The sequence below is a fragment of the Catharus ustulatus genome, chromosome 5, assembly GCF_009819885.2.
Source record: "Catharus ustulatus isolate bCatUst1 chromosome 5, bCatUst1.pri.v2, whole genome shotgun sequence".
NCBI lineage: Eukaryota > Metazoa > Chordata > Aves > Passeriformes > Turdidae > Catharus > Catharus ustulatus.
In genome coordinates this window covers 42,729,549-42,747,169 of record NC_046225.1, presented here as the reverse complement: position 1 = coordinate 42,747,169, position 17,621 = coordinate 42,729,549, and the positions used below count along the sequence as shown (strand labels likewise).

At 39.8% G+C, this 17,621-nt stretch overlaps 1 protein-coding gene across 5 annotated transcripts; it reads left to right on the top strand.

Moving 5' to 3' along the window:
- Nucleotides 1–1,772: 1,772 nt before the first annotated feature.
- Nucleotides 1,773–16,689, top strand: UFSP2 (UFM1 specific peptidase 2). Of its 5 annotated transcripts, none has more exons than XM_033061062.1 (12): nucleotides 1,773–1,832; nucleotides 3,959–4,037; nucleotides 5,815–5,995; nucleotides 6,078–6,144; nucleotides 6,447–6,601; nucleotides 7,371–7,563; nucleotides 8,977–9,123; nucleotides 9,584–9,748; nucleotides 11,018–11,142; nucleotides 12,726–12,802; nucleotides 14,928–15,052; nucleotides 16,545–16,689. In XM_033061062.1, the coding sequence occupies exons 1-12, from the start codon at nucleotides 1,791–1,793 to the stop codon at nucleotides 16,629–16,631; spliced, it is 1,443 nt and encodes a 480-aa protein (XP_032916953.1). In that variant the 5' UTR covers nucleotides 1,773–1,790; the 3' UTR covers nucleotides 16,632–16,689. The 5 variants fall into 5 exon arrangements, with proteins under 5 accessions (XP_032916953.1, XP_032916952.1, XP_032916956.1 ...); XM_033061061.1 differs by having other exon boundaries at nucleotides 6,444–6,601; XM_033061065.1 differs by having other exon boundaries at nucleotides 1,819–1,902; nucleotides 6,444–6,601.
- The last annotated feature ends 932 nt before the right edge of the window (nucleotides 16,690–17,621 follow it).

Genomic DNA, 17,621 nt, shown 5'->3' with positions numbered 1-17,621 from the left:
CCAGAATACTAAGGTCTGAAGTGACACTTGATAGAACAAGAATGTGATTAAATCATTCTGTTTTAAATTCCCCTCTTATGAACATTATGTTTCTAAATAATTTGTATCTACGACCAGTTTGTAAAATCAGACTTTCAAATAGTCTCATAGATTTTGCAAAATCAGACTTCCTGCCTTTGTTTTATCAATGACTGCCTATCTACGAAGACCAGAACTTCCCAATTTCTGCCAGTTTTATCTACCAAGACCAGATGCTTATCTATGAGACTGACTCCCAGAGACTTTTACATAGATGCTCAATTCAACACCACTGCTTGCCTGGCAAAATTATGACACCAAGAAAACAAAAATTATTGATTCCCACAAGAGACCACACTATAAGAAGAAACTGCAAACCAAGATTCAACAGAGCGTGGAATGGGCAGTGACCCCTCATGCCTCTCCAGCGCTGCTTTGCTCTGTCTATATAAAATAAAGCAATCTAAATTTTGCTAAAAATTGAGAGTTTTGTTTCTCATTTATAACATTCTTTTGCTTTGCTTGTGTGTGTGGCTTTTGCTTCCCCTATTAAACTGTCTTTATCTCAGCCCGTGAGTTTTCTGGCTTTTACCCTTCTGATTCTCTCTTTGATCCTGCTGGTGGGGGAGTGAGCAAGTGGCTGTGTGGGGCTTAGCTGCTGCCTGGGCTGAAACCACCACAATTTCCAACATAAAGCTCTGAAAGATGAATATTACACATTAACCCTGTCTGGCATTTGGATGCAGAATAGAAAAGCTGCACCAGCGCATCACTGGAAACACATCTAATTAAATAGATTTTACACATTTTAGTATAAAAAGCAATATGCTGGAACGCAGTGCACGATGGAAGGGTATTTTGGGCTTAGCACGTGGAACAGACCGTATGTCTAAGTTTTAAAAAGCTCGCCATTTTTTGGTTGTTTTAGGGGAGAGGTTTTGCAACATGCGTTGGTTCACACTGTATGAAACGCACCATCACTTCATCACCCAACCTCAGTGCTGTTCTTCGGCTGTTCGGAGATCTTAACATCCGTAAGGAACCAAAGGGCAGGTGACAATAAAGAAACAACCTGAGATGACAGAAAACTGACCCTTGGAAACCGGTTTAATGGTTCGCTGTTTGAAGCTAGTTAGCATTATTGGTGAGGAAAGAAATACTTTATCGGAAATAAACAGATCTGGAGTTAAATTCTATATCTTAATGCACAGAGCATTTATCAAGGGATTAATGGGGACCTCAGTAGTCGATGTGCCTGAGGAAGTGCGAGGATGGATGTGGACGAGTCTGGCCTGGAAGGAGCAGTAACGCCAGACAGCAGCCGGGCCAGTGGGATTCCGGAACGTCTCCCAATGGATTTGTGGAAACGACAAGGCAATAACACCACCGTTTGGCAGCAGGGCGCTGATCCCAGACACGCTGAGCTGAGCGCAGCCATGGCTGCCCAAGGAGAGAACGCTCAGCCACACGGCAGCACCGCAGGGCAGGCCAGGAAAGGCGGGTGACTCCAGGGGGAACCCCGCGGCAGCGCGGCCCCTCCTGCCCGGCGGAACTGGAAGCACTGAGGCGCGGGGCCGGACGAGGCGGGGCCCGTCGGCACCACGGGCCGCTTCCCCCGCCCGGCCCGCCCCGGCCCGGCCCGCCCCGGCCCGGCCCGCCCCGGCCCGGCCCGCCCCGGCCCGGCCCGCCCCGGCCCGGCCCGCCCCGGCCCGGCCCGCCCCGGCCCGGCCCGCCCCGGCCCGGCCCGGCGGGAGCGCGCGTGCGCCGCCAGGATGCGGCCGGGCCCGGCCCCCGCGGCGGCGCTGACGGACGTGGTGAGTCCGCCCCTCCCCTGCCCTGCCCGGCCCCTGTCCCCGGGGAATGGATGGATGGGTGGAAGACTAGGTATGTAGGTAGGTGGGTGTCCTTTCTCAGTGAGGGGAAGTGCTTCTGCTCGGGCTGCTGGCGGCGGGGCGGGCGGGTGTCCCCGCTGCCGGCTGGGTGCTCGTTTGCCGCGTTTGGGCCTCCAGCCCCAGGGCCACCTCGCGGGGAGGTGCAGAGGCCCCTCGGTCCCCTTTCTGCAGGGCCCAGGTTGTGTCACACGGGGGGTGTGGTGCCTTCCGCACTGACGCCTTCTGTACCCGCTGCCATTCTCCATCGCCCCTGGGGACTCAGCTTGCCTGGCTTTAGTCAGGGGTTTGTTGGAAGGGGTCAGCATATGGTGCGAGGCTCTTCTCGGTGGTGCCAGGCGATAGGACAAGAGGCAACGGGCAGAAGCTGATGTCCGGGAAGTTTCACCCGAACACGAGAAAGAGCTTTTTTACTGTGCAGTGAGAGCACTGGAACAGATTGTCCAGAGAGCCTGTGAAGTCTCCCTCAGTGGAGATACTCAGGAACTGTCTGGACGCAATCCTATGCAGTGTGTTGTAGAATGACCCTGCTTGAGCAAGGAGGTTGGACCACATCACTCCAACACCAAGGCTGTGAGTTTGGTCTCCATTATGGGCCATTAATTTAAGTGTTGCACTCACTGTCCTTGTGGTTCCCTTCCAACTCATAAGATTCTGCGATTCTCTGACCCGCTGTTGTCTTTTCCAACTTCACCCATACTGTGTTTCTGTGATGTCCATGATGAACCACTATCAAAATTGGCTTTATTTTGCCTTTCTTATTCTTGCATAGTAATAATTCAAATGAAAAACATCAACCCAGGCAAATATTTTTTCACATTCTGGCTCGCACTTTTGTGGGTCCCACACTCCAAAACCCTATTAATGCAGATAACTGTTATCTAAAATACTTAAGGATTAAGCTTCAGGAACCAAACTGTTTCTTGGCATTTCAGAATCACTGAAACATGAAAATCCTTCACCATTAGATAAACTGTAGTAGGTGATTACATTTTAATAGTCATGCATATTATGCATATTTCTCTTACCAATGCTTTTAATGGAAAGAAAATTAGTCCTATGTGTTGGGCTTTTTATTTCATGAGTAGCAATGGCATTGCACGTGAAAGTGTCTCGTACTTTATAAGCAAGCAGTTGTGGAATAAGTCTTTCCAAAGGGTGTTAGTATAATTATTTTTACAGGTGCTTGGTGGTTTTTTGGAGCAGTTAAAGCTATTAAGCATTCTTTCTGTGGACTGTTACACTGAGCAATACCCACACTCATCTGTCACCTTTTGTTCCTCCCTGTACTGCCACAGCTGTTTTTGTCTGATACATTGAACTTGATTGGGGATTGATCTGTCTGAAAAAGTCCTCTCTAAATAGAAGGGTGTTTTTCCATTTGCATGAGCTCTCTGGTGAAGTAGTTCATGTTAAAATGTCTGCAGTGAGCAGTTAGGGGCTTTGGAAGGGGGAGGAAACAGCTGGCTGGTCTCTATGGTGGCATAAACAGCTCTCCTGTCAAATGTGAAGCTCAGCCTTAGTTCTAGAAGTTGTGTAGGTCACACTCACCTCCCCCACTTTGTTTTTTCTGATTTCCCTGAAACTGTGAGTTCCTAACTAATGAATGCATAGTTACAGATGTGCCTAATTACCTTTCTGCTCGGTTCTGTGTTTGCTTCACTTGAGCTGGAAAATACATATTATATATATTTATATATATATATGTGTGTGTGTGAATGCATATTGTGGGAAACATGATATTTGGATTAAAACAATGAGAAACAAGGACATTTTACCTAAAGTATTTATGTACGATAGAAGTATAGAATTATGGCTTTTTTTGTCAAGGTAAGAAATGTGTTCCAAGGTGTAATCGAGGCGCTGGTTGCAGCATCTGTGCACTGCTGCACCACTCACTTCCCTCTTTATTCATTGGCCTTCTGTAACCTGAGCAGCTGCAGTAATTGCTGGTGTGCTTGCACACTGTGGTAAAACAGCAGTCAGTTGTGGCTTGAGAGAAGGCATGTTGAAATGACTGTTCATTTTTGTTGCTTCTTTTTTCTCCTTAGGTAATTCTAGAAGCTATGGATATGCTCTTCAGAATAAGAGGAGGCTTGGATCTTGCATTTCAGCTTGCAACTACTGATGGTGTGTCTCTAAGACTAATAAATTTCTTAATACTTATATGAATTTTTATTAAGAAACTATTTATTATATTTATTTTCTTGGCATTTTTCCAGGTGTTAAGTGCTTCTTCACAAACCTGTAAAGATTATTCTTTATCTCCATAACTTTTCCGATGCTCTTTTTCCATTCTATGTTTTTTTATTTGAATTTGAAATAAATTTTACATTGACATTTTAACTCATTTCATTTGCATATACTTCTTACTTATGGATATGTTGTTGGGATCACTTTTCAGCTTGAAGCTGAAGTTGACCCTGAAACTAAGCAAACAGAAGAACTACAAAGCAATTAATTGTGTTATAATGGGACTGCATTAATAATACAATTTTGAGACTGTGGTCCAATCTTTCCAGGAGAAATAGAGAAGGGGAACAAGCCAATGAGTCATTGTACTGAATTTAGGCAGGATTGGCTACTGCAATTCCGTGCGATGGCAAGGGACTAGTCCATAGGGCATAAAGGGGCTCCTGTAATCCCCCAATGTTACAGCAAAGTGACATTCTCCTCAGAAGGCCTGCTCAGGACTGTCAGTGGCCATTGAGCTGTCATAGGGCAGGATGGGGAAGGAGGCTGTTTTTAGCTCAGCTCTCGGTCATTCTGTGTTTTAAAAGGACATGTCTCTAGAAGAAATGCTGAATTCCATCTAATGAACCTTGATAAGGAGCTTGGGCTTATTTGAGTTCATGATTTGGAGCAGAAGTGTAGAATAGATTGACCTAATCCAAAGCACCATTTTGTGAGTTGCATCCTCAGAGAAGGGTTATTTATTTGACTTATTGAGTAAATTGTAACCACAGTGAAGATGAGTTGTGTTTGAATTGTCCAAGTGCATGGTGTTCACAACTGTTAGTGAATAAATATAGCACATTGTTCCTTCTGAACAGCAGTGAGCTTTTTCTTTTGGAACAATTTTCCTTTGACTTTTCTAATAATGTCATTTTTACAGATTTCTAGTACAAAAGTTATATAATAGTGAGCAAATTTAAGGTAATGCATCAGAGAGGTACAGCTTTGATAGGTTGTTAGGCTTTTTTAACTTACTGTATTCAAAGTAATGTTTTCTAACCTTCACAGTAAAGAAAAAATTGTGGCTAATGTGCCAAAGTTACTCTATCATATCCAATAGTGTCATATCCATTATTGGTTCAGGTTGTAAGGTGTAAACACCTTACAAGCTCTGAAAGACAGCTGTACATACCAGGGATAAAGTTTCAGGCAGACCAGACTGTGGCATACCCGTTTATGTTGGCCAAAATTTGGTCCTCAGTAGGAATGTAGGCCCTGCTTTTCCAAAGATTTAGTCTGGTTTTGGTTTGTATTTCTGAACAATGGTGTGAGGTACGAAAAATTTGAGTGACTCAAATAAAATATCTTCAGGATTTTTTCAAAACCTAAATATACATAAAAGTTTGTTGGTACACAGAAGTTTGTTTGCAGCTGTAGGCTTGGTTAAGACTTATTAGATGTGAGTGACAGCAGAGTGGATTATTCTTCTGTAAGTTTGACAGCATTTGAGAGAAACAGTGCGCTTTTTCTCAGGGAGGTGAGCGTGAATGTTTAAGACAGACCTGCTCAGTGAAATCTTACCTCAGTTTTGTTTACCTAGCCATTTTTCTGATTATAGCAAAATTTACATTTTTATTCCAAGTCAAAACAATTTTATTAAATATATGCCCAGCAGCTTTAAAAAAATGGTGAGGAAATTTTCTGGGCTAATTATATTCTTACTGTGTTTCAGAGGCATCAACAAAAAAGGCATTAGGATATGTTTTCAGTGATCTTGAAAACAAACTGTCCTCAGAGGTTCTTGTATTCAGAATTTGCCACAGTTCAGTCTATGTGTGGCCTAACAATGGTATGACCACGGTTCCAGAGCTGACTGATGAGTCTGCATGTAAGGAGATAAGACGATTTATACAGTAAGTATATTTAAAAACTGGGGGGGATGGTTAACAGATTAATTTCATATTATAGAAATTTCTCTTTCTGTTGATAATTCAGATTTGATCAAGATGATGACACCAAAAGAAAGCTTGGCAAAAAAAAGGATAAAAAGTTACAGGATACGGTATGTTTCTAATATATAAGACAAAATATAATTTAAACATTTTTAGACTTGCCCTCCCTGTACACAAATAGGCATTGACATGACTTTAAAGAATGCTTTTAAAGTTATTGAGACTGAACATGAATACAGAAATCCACCTATGGTAGATCACCATAGAAACTTGTCTTTAACATTACCTGCTTTTTTTTAACCCAAGTATTTCATTACTGAGTTTGATACCAAATACCTGCAATCTTACTTTTGCCTTCTAGGTTCATGTGTAGTTGGAGATGTAATATTGGTGTCTTTATTCTCTGCAGCAGCAGATAATCAACATAGACCTCATGTTGGAAATGACATCTTCATTAGCTGCTTTGGCTCCAGTCATTGAAAGGGAAAAGAAGGAACACCACTACATAAATATGACATTACCAGTTGATGTTGTTGTATCTGTTTCTCCAGAAGAACCATGGGGAAAGTAAGTGTTATCCTGAACCTGCAATTTTCCAGCTTCGTTTCTGCTTTTTCTTGAAATAATGAAGAAAAAATACCATTCACCAGTTTAATGAAAAGCATATAGTATTTTTGTGATGTAATTTTAACTATGTAAATAATAAAAGCTCATGTAGACAGCTGTTAACATCAATAATCTTGAGACATGATCCTTTTGCTGTCTATAAAAAATTCTGTTTATCAATGTCTGACAGATTTGATATCTCATAACCATTGCTTAGTCAGGAGAATGTTCTAGAAATTTTTGTATGTGAGTTGTATAAAAGTGAGAGGTGTATTTGATGAGTCTTTGTAATCTCAGCTCTACGTTTGGGACTGCAGCTGGGTAGGTACAGATGTAAAACATTTGAGTCTGCTTATGTATTTTTTCCTTGCATTTTTTCCATGCATTTGAGTCTCAACAGCACTAAATGGAGTGGATAAAACACAAAAAAAATTAGTCATACTTAATTTTTATTTTGGCAAATGCTCATACTGATTGTGTTTCTGATATGAGAGCAGGGCAGCCACATTTGGGGGACTGAATCACTAGGGACTCATTTCTGTGTGCAGACAAGCTTTGAATAAGGCACAGTTGGGCTCTGCCTTTCCCTGTGGGAGCAGAAGCATTGAAGTAGTGTAGTCATCTGACCAGGTCAGACATGCATTTAGGTATTGTATAACTCACAGCTGTGAGAAAAAACTATTCACTATCACTGCTCTCCTTTCGAAATATTCTCCCTTTTACTTTGCAGGGTACAAAATCTCCTAGTGAAAGCAATTCATGGGCAATTAACTGACATGGAAAGATGTATCATGAAATATGTGAAAGGCACATCAATTGTCGTACCAGAACAATTTCATTTCATGTTACCAGGAAAAAATCACCTCATAACAGTCTCATATCCTACGGGTATTTCAGATGATCAGCTGGAAAGTTACAGAAAGGTAAAGCCAACAAACCATAACAGAACCTGATCTTTTTTTTCATTGCTGTAATTGAAGCAGTGGTAAACCTTTCCATTTAGTCAAAGTAGAATAAATACTAGCAGATACTGCTGGTTTTTAGACTTATTTTTATTACAACCAAAGCAGTATGCTGAATGTGGAAACTCGATTTATTAGAAATTATTTTATTAAATGTACCTGATCTCATTTTTGTAAGGGAACAACAGAAACTTTCAAAGTACATAAAATTTTGTATTCTTTGAATTTCTCTTTTTTTTTTTTTCTGTTTTTCTATGGTAGAACATCAGTTTACTTTCGGTGTTTTACTACATTCAGGTTTTAACACATGTCCTGCAAGGGTCAGTATTGGGGATTTTGTTTGCTTTGGTTTCTTTCTTGGGGTTTCATGATGGTATTGGGGTTTTTGTATGTTTGGAGGGGACTGGTTTTTGTGGCTCACAGCTGACCAGGCTTAGCTAGTTTTTGGCTTGTTTTTGCCTTTGGGTTGGCACATCTAGAAAAAAAGAATATGCATGAGGTGGAAGAATGTTGAGATGTGGCAGTCCTTTCAGATGGAGACTGATACCAGTCTAGGTCACACAATTTCATGTACTGAGAGCAGGGAAGGAATATTCTGCAGCTTAGAGGTGTAGAAGCTGTGGGGACTTTTTCTGTGTGCAGCATTACTGGCTGTGTAAAACCCAATCTAGCCTTGTGTTTGCAGAGGTCTCAGGCACTGGTGGAACTGCCTGTGTTTCCTACTCTCTGCCTGCTGTTTACTCTTACCCACTGAGGAGAAGTGTTACTGCAGCTCCTGTAGCTGGGTTCAGTGCTGGGTCATCTGCCTAAAATGTATTACTTGGGTTACACACATTATCCTAGATGATCTCATCATGCCTTTCACTCTTAAGCTCTGTGAAATAAGACAATATATCTCTTTAAATGTGGCTGCTGTGTGGCAAACAGAGCTTAAGACATTTTAAAATAGACTGAATCTGCTTGAACCATAAGCCCAATATCTTTACTTTGTCTCAGTCTATGTTATTTGTATGTTCCAGTATCAGTTAAGATTATAATTTGGTGTGTGTATCTACATTACTTTGTAGATAAAACTTGTAATCCTTTTCTGTGATGGTGTATTTTATCATGCTTTCATAACAAACCTGTTGGGCATGTTGTATAATGGACTGCATAAAGTAGTGGGCCCTTTAGATGGAAGGTAAACCTGCATGATTTTTCCTGGAGAGGTGAGATCTAGTAGTAAACATACCTGCTGAGTGTTTAATTAAGCCTATTTTAATAATTTGCTAAACTGTGCTGTTAAAACTATATCTTTATTGCTGCTTACAATGTGGTCTTCCTTTTAATCCAAAATTTGAATTGTTTCTTATTTTTATTTGAACTTGCATGTAGGAATTGCATGGGTTACACAATCTGCCTTGTGACAGACCATATTTCAAGAGAGCAAATGCTTATCATTTTCCAGATGAACCATATAAAGATGGATATCTCAGAAATCCACATTTACATCTTAGTTCACCTGGCATGGAGTCTGGTATGGTAAGTTTAAATTGAAACATTTTGTAGGAAGTACTTTTTTATTTTAATTGAGATTTTTTTGTACTGAAAGAAGTACTTTAGATAGTCGATGACGTGAAGATGAGAAAGTGAAATAATTGGCTTGACCTTTTAAGCAAAAGGGCTCCTCTGCACAAAATGGCATTGCTTTAATTTGCTGTATTTGTCCCAAAGAAATTGGATTTTCTTGGGAAAATAATGTCCAGATTTTTAGCATGTATTCTAAAAAGTTTCTGAGAACCAGGACAAGAAACTAAAAGTATGAACAGAGAAGTTTAGGAGACAAAACCAGGTGGAGTAATCATGTGTGAGTTATGAGCCTTTGAATCTTCCAAAGATTTGCATTTCCCAACTGAAAACTCTACAGTGCCAGGTCATATGACTTCTCTGAAAACTGATGCAAGTGTGGTGAGATGGCTCTGTGTTCTCCCCTCCTGTGCAGGTTTATTTAGTACAAGGTGTATACAGTTACCACCACTATATGCAGGACCACATGGATGACAGTGGCTGGGGCTGTGCCTATCGCTCTTTGCAGACAATCTGCTCTTGGTTCAAGCACCAAGGCTATGTGGATAGACCTATACCAACACACAAGGAAATTCAACAGGTACATTTAAGGAGTTTATTTTATGCATATTTGTCTAGAAAGGTTTGTGCAGATTATTTTTTAAACATCAAATTCATATATTTTAGAAGATATCTTTTGTCCCTTAAATTGGAATGGTGGTTCTGAATTGTTTATCTGTATTGGGTGACATTATCTGTACAAATAAGATACATTAAAATAGTCCTTTAAATGTTTCCTTGGATTAATGTTCTATTAGAAGCTGTGATGAGACATTTTCAGTGTTTTTCTCAAATGAAAAGAACAAAGAACCCAATGTGTCATGCTAAAATCAGTTTTAAAACTGGCTGTCATATTCAGTGACAGCTGGATTAGTTCCCAGATGCTACAGGGGAATTTGCTTTTGACAGTAGTGAACTTTTCCTGATTTTTGAACTCTCCTTCACTTCTTTTTCTATTTCAAATTTAAATGCATACCTGAATATGTTAATTTCTGTCAACAGCACTGAAGCAAAACTGTAGGCTTGTAGCTAATACCCATTCTTGTGTATGCCTGTCAAGGAATACTGCAGATACCTTCAGTCTTCTAAATATAATTCTTCATGTTACATTTATTTACTGAACATTTTTAGTAAAGTTTAATTCATTCTATGGAAAAATACATTTATCATATGTAGCAATGATGTGAATAGTAGAGGTAAAACCACATTTTCTGAACATTTCTCAATCCACACCTAAATGCTGTTGAAATCTGTGCACTCCTGTAGTATTTTTAGGCATCTGGAAGGGGGCAGTAGACTGCAGAAGACCTTTGAGCTTTGTATCCTGAGCAGAAAAGGCCCCTCTCAAGTGCTGAATGTAACATAAGCCTCAGAATGAAGAAGAGTTTAAAATAAACCATAGCCTTTGACATGGATCAGTAGCCTCTTCCTCAGAGCACTATTTCATGAATCCTTTCCTGAATGCTTTGAATAGAAATCCAAGCCTTTCAGTCTGTGAAGTGGCTTCTGCAGTGTACAAATGATGCACTCCATTATTAAAGAGCTCAGTGGTAGCCCTCCCAGCCTGAAGTCTGCCTGTGGACCTGGGGTTATAGTCTGCTCATGGGCACAGTTCTGTATTGCTGCTGAAAGGGACATTTCCAAAACAGACCTGCAGTGAAGAATTCAACATTCATTGGTCTGCTTTCGACCAGCTGGGTTCAAAACAAATGCCCAGATATATATATATAAAACAACGTTGTTCACAAAAAGTGGTGGAATTCCCTACTATATGTTGATATTTGGGTTTCTTCCTCATGATGTTGCAAAGGCACTGGTCGATGCTGGAGACAAGCCTGCAGCATTTGTTGGGTCACGGCAATGGATTGGTTCAATTGAAGTACAGCTTGTTTTGAATCAGCTTTTTGGAATAACATCCAAAATATTATTTGTCAGGTAAGAATCACTACCTGTTTAGTACCTTGGTAATTGCTAAAAAGGCTGAATGCCTTAAAGTGCAAATCATGACTACAGTACATGGGAAGAGAGGTATAATTAAAGAGATTATAAATCTTCTAAGCGTTCCTTGCTCATTAACTCTCTATTCCTACCTTTAGTTGTGCTAAGTGCTTACAGATGAAGGTGGTGTTAAATTTCTTGGGGGCTTGGGGTTCCAGTTGCTGTAAATTGCTTAATAATATGCAAATTGCCCACTTTTATAAAACTATGGTCTAACTCTTCCACAAGAAATGAGGCTTAATTGGGTGTGCTTAATCTATAAATTGTTTCATGATATGCAAACTGATAAGGAATTCAGCCTATTCCTTTGCACCAGTCTTTTTATGCAGGCACACAGTCTGATGTCCACAGAGAACGGAATGTACAATGACAAATAAATTATTACTGTAGCCACAGACCTAACTTGTGAGTTTAGAATTGAGGCAAATTGTTGAGAAGTCTGGAAAATAATGTTCTCCTTTTTGCATTTCTGTGACAAACAAAGCAAGGAATTTTTTTCCATTCTGACAATCTGATGCTCTCATACAATGAAGGACCCTACAAAGATATTGGGGACAAAAACAATAGCTATTAGCATTTATCAGAAGAAAAATTACCATATTTTTTACCATTTGAGCAGCACTAAGCAGACAAATAAAACCCTGAACAGTTAATAAATACAGTCATGAAATTAAGAACATGCAGTAACTGTGTGTATGAAAATATTAATCAAAATATTTCTCATGTGTTATTTTTATTTAGAGTAAATTCACACTGTAGATAATCTAAAAGAGCATGGTGATGGGGATTCTTAATGTTAAGCAAATAGTTCAGGTCTTCAATATTTTAATCTCTCTTTTGTTCCAGATCTTGTACTTGGAGATGATCCACCTGTTATTTATAGCAGCTATGACAGGCTTTGCCAGTAGGAAGATTTTTATTCATGCATATGAGAATATAAAATACACTCCTTTCTGAACTGGGTAGGATTGCTCATAGTGCTGCTACAAGGGAGCATCAGTTTTTCTCAGTGTCATGAAAAACCAACATCACTACCATGCCAGGAAGAAGAAAAAATCATTCAGATTTTTCAGCTGGTTACTGGCAGTGATTGCGTTTTTGTCTTGGGCTTATTTCCAGCTAGCATCTCTAATTCTTTATGGAAATAAGACTTCACAGCTGCACCAGCAACACCAGTACTGGATCCATTATAATAAATGCACAATTTCCCAGTTTTATATTCTCTCTGCATTTAATCCATTCTTTCTACTTGGGAAGTAGGCACACAGATTTTCACTTAAAAAATATTAGCTTCTATATAAAGAAATATAACAACAAGATATTAAAAATTTCTGTATTCATTTCCTTGCCTAGCAAATAGACTTTGTGTTAGAAAATGTTTTTCAGATTTTCTCAGGAAGTTTACACAGGAATGATCCAAGTGACTTTCTAATCAGTTATCTATGCAATGAATGAGTAATGGATAATTAGAGAAGTAAGCCTAGTGCAAATGACAAATCTGTTACTGTTTTCTTACCTAGCCAGGGTTCTGAACTAGGATTGCAGGGAAGAGAGCTTGCTAATCATTTCAAGACTGAGGGAACTCCAATTATGATTGGTAAGTGCTTGAGTGTTGAAGAATGCTAATGAAAATGCATGGCCTCCCTGTGCTGAATTTCATTTCAATTAGAACCCATTTAATTTACTGTACAAGAGTTAATCAAAACTGTAGATGAATTAAAAATTACGGTTTTCCCAAGGTAGCCTCAAAAATGATACAGTTTAGTCCGATTGGTATCTTTCTATTCAGTATTTCTTTCAAGCTAGGTATTAAACATGGTAACAAAAGTCAGTTTAAAGAGTGTTTTTATAAATTGCTATTAAATCAGAACTTGAGCTGACTTCCATTCTCTACAGGAGCAGAAGTTCACAGAACTTCCAAAACTTGAAGAGTACTGTTTATCTGGTTTGGATGAGAAGAGTATTGTCCACATTTGCTTTAAGACCAGTTTTAATAATCTAAAATATTGGTATGATAAGAAGTGTCATTTGTAAAAATACTGTGACATTAATTGAACTATTTTTTTCATGCTGTGTTTTAGGAAATTAGTAATTTTGATATTACTATTTTCAACTTTAATAACATTAATATAAGCAATTTTGCAGTCTGTATTTGTAATTCCATAATACAGTATAACTTTCTCAAAACAGAGGTTCCAGAAGTTCAGAGTTCGGTATGGTGATGGTTTGGATTAAGTATTAGGAAGAAATGTTTTCCTGTGAGGGTGGTGAGAACACCAGAACAGGTTGCCCAGAGATGCTCTTGATGCCCCAAGGCCAGGGGATGGCCCAAGGCTCAAAGCCAGGTTTGATGGAGCTTTGAGCACCTGGTCTAGTGGGAGGTGACCTGCCCATGTCCCTTACAACCCAAACTGTAAGCTTTCTTTTTGTTTCTGGTAGTTGTTTTACCAGGACCTGAGAGTGCTAATATCGATCGGCCATCTCTCAGGAGCTTACATTAGCCAGCAGAGAAAGACCGGAGGCCTTACTTGACACGTTCCACAGGAATCTTTATTTCATGCGAAGGGTGGTCAAGCAGCATCTCTCAGAGACAAAGGGGAGACAGTCATGTTTATAGATTCAAGGGGGATTCAAACTACAGCCAATAAAAAGTTTATACAAAGAGCAGCATCCAATCTAAGTCAAAAGTTCTAAAGGTGAACTGACCAATTACACAAACTAATTTCTAACCAATTATCTTTCAAGGTGTTTAGAGATTGACCAAATTCTTAAGGAATTTATCTCAGCCTTGCTATCTAGGATACCTTATCCATTACAGTAAGTTCCAGGGGCCAGGGGTAGATGGCTTTGGAGGAATTGTATCATCCACACCAAACCATTCTATGATTCTATTAAATATTCTTGCCTTTCAGCAGCCTTTTCATCTGAATTTCAAGAATGTAGAATCCTATATTGAAAAATCTTGTAGTCTGTAACTTATCTTTTCCTGTAATGCTGTCTTGTAGATTGGTTTCATTTTTGTTGTCATTGGAGGGCTGGAGATGAGGATGGGGTTTGAGGACTGTTTTTGCTTGTATTCTTCCAGAGATTTTGCAAACCATACGTGCTGTGTGGAGTTACTGCTACAATATTGTGGGGATGTGAAGTATTGCATGTTATCGAAAGAAACATGCAGGAGTTGACCTATGCCCATCTCATCAAAGTATCCCCTTTTTCTGGTTGCAGGCTGGGGAAAGGGAAATCAGAATTTACTATTCTGCCCCCTCATATTCATTGATGTAACTTGGTAGTTACATCAATGATAAACCTCATCCAGGAATTCTCATTTCTCTTCTAATTTTAGTCCTTTTACCACCAGGAAATTTTCCAGATTTCTTTCCTACAGTTATGTTTCTTTAAAGAAAAAGTACAAAAGGGGTGTTTGAAATATTCTTGACTTCATCTAGTGGAAGTGTTGAGGATTTAACCTGCCTTGCTGACTTGGAAGAAATTTGGAAAATACATTCTCTACTTATTTTACTTACTACAACTAAATGTTAGTTAGATGTAGTAAAGATGTGTTGTTTAATAATGTGGAGAATCTTACGTCAGACACTATCAGAATTATTTTGATACAAGCTGATTTGCTAATAGAAGGTGTTCATATACATTTATTTAACCCTTGCACATTAAGTCAATCCCAGTGAAAAGAAATTCAGCAATCTGTGTTTCTCCTACTTTAGGTGGAGGTGTTTTGGCTCACACGATATTAGGAGTGGCTTGGAATGAGACTACAGGGCACATAAAATACTTGATTCTAGATCCACATTACACTGGAGGAGAAGATCTGCATGTTATTTTGGAAAAGGTGAGGCTTGATGCACATGTATACTCACACATTTATGTATATCCATGTATTTTAGCATTAAACAAATGTCTAACCAAATACAAACTGGCCGTTCTATGGCTTCTCCATTCCTTGTGGAAGAAGCACTGACCTCAGTTAACCTGCATACTACAATATGCTAAGTATTGTCAGTTTCTGAGACTTAGTGTCTTTGGAGATGTATCAGATCAGCAACTACATCAAGTTATTATACTATAAAGTAATGTTCTTTATTTTTTATTAATTCACCCATCTCCCCTTTTACCCAGGAGTATGTATGATAAATTTTGGTTTGTATTTTGAATAAAACAGAAAAGGCTGTAAGATGCTCTAAATGAAGCAAAGATAATTTATTTTAAAATTTAAAGGTTATTTTAAAAATCCAACACTAACCATTCTCAGATCAGGCCTTGAACTATGTTCAGAGAGTAGGTACTGAATTGTTTTGAAAATGTGGAAAAACTCCAGAGCACTCAAGGATGTGTAATGCCATTTCCATGTTTAAAGCCACTGAAAGGGGTGGTGCAGCACATTATAAACCAGTAAATATAGTGTCATAAATGTAAATGCTTAAAGTGGCTAAATCATCCTGTAAGTGCTAGGTAATCAATGTCTTTTCTGTTTTTCATATTAAGTTGCAAATAGTAATTTTTATTTCTAATCTTTGATAGCCTTGTGTAGGTCCAACAGAAAAAACCCAGCCAAACAAAGAAAAAACCAACCAACCAAAAACAAACAAACAAAAAAAAATAGCTGTTTAAGAAACATTTTGCTGGCCTATAACGATCAAAGCTTGAAATGAACACAGGAAGAAACAATTTCTAAAGAACACGTAGGACCAAACACGTTACAGCTACTAGCTGTTAAGAATGGTTCAGTGGTCCAGGAGGAATAAATGCATAACCCACTTTTCTCATGAGAAGTGTCTAGGGAGGAACTAAGGTGGACTATGTGTAGCTCTTTTCTTCAAAAACACCTCCAGTGTGGTACTCTACAAACTTAAAAGCTTTTGTTAGACTGTTTCCTTCTGCTGAATCAGGTTGAACAGCACAATTTCTGGTATTAGGAGCTCTGTTTGGGACTGAAATATCAACTATTACCAAAGAAGGCAAGGATTCAGGATAAGAAAGGGAAACTGTGAGAATGATGACATATCACAATAACATTAGCCTCTCAGGAGCAGTAGAGAAGGTAGTGGGGAGGTGGGGATGGGGAGGAGATGATACTTCCTAAAAACTAAGCTGGGGAGAGAGGAAGGAGGAGACAGTCTGTAATGTGTTTTCCATTAATGTGTTTCCAGGCACTAGAACTGTAGAGAACTTTCTGAAAATTGTCATTGCATTCTATAGACATTTGAAAATAATTCATACACCTTAGATTAGTATGATTAGTAAAATAAGAATAGACTCAATAGTAGTAGATAGGAAAAAAAATTGAAGCAGATTTAAAAGCTATCTTGCTTTTCCTTGGACAGGGCTGGTGTGGATGGAAGGGCCCGGAGTTTTGGAACAAGGACGCCTATTATAATCTGTGCCTACCTCAACGACCAAAAGCTATTTAAATTCGCTCTTGTGCTGGACGCGCTGAGAATGAATAGTAGCTGATCTACATAAAACTGTCCTGTTATTTATCAAAATAATGCTTTAAGTCAATCAAAGCCCTGTTGAAATAGAAGTGTTGGTTGAATGACTTAAATTAAGAAAATATATTTTTTAAATGAAACCTCTAGAAATAAGTTACAGTAAATTCACGAATACAAGCCGCACGGACTATAAGCCGCATATCCGGTGTGTTGGCAACATTGATGTCTTTGTCAATAGATAAGCCGCACCCGGAATATTAGCCGCACTTTAGTTCGCCGCGAACTTTCACAAAGTCGTCATTTAGTAACACAATCGCGGGATCGCCGGGGCTTACTGGCTTACGGCCGACCTCGGAAACATTGTTTCCAAGTGAAAAAAGACACACCCTTTATTTACAAGCCGAAAAAGACAGGAACAATAGTGTGGTCATTTTGCGAGCATTCCCAATGGATCCGCATTGCCTTTAAACAGCCGCTCAGCCGCGCGGGCAGGCAGCTGAGCTCCGAGCGGAGCCACTTCTCCGTGCTGGCACAGGAGCGGCCGCTGTAGCCCTCGCAGCCCTGCGGGGCGAGCGGCCGCTCTGGCCCTCTCCCTGCGGGCTGAGCGGCTCCCCCAGCCCTCTCCCTGCGAGCCAACCGCCCGCTTCATCCCTCTCCCTGCGGGGCGAGAGGCTCCCCCAGCCCCTCTCCCTGCGAGCCCAGCCAGCCCCGTAGCCGCACAAGACTGAAAACACTTTAAAAAGTACAGAGAAATATCACACACTTTTATCGAACTGCCGAGGTAACTCGCCGAGGTAACTCACCCCGATAACAACCCCCGCCCCTCAGTAAAGCCGTCATCCACAGGCAGGCAATAAGCTGTTCTCTGATTGGTTCATCGTAGGAACAACGGGAAACCATGGATTTCAAACTGTTTCGGCTCGGGACTGGACTGTTATGATACTAGGTAAGGGCAGATATCACATTTTT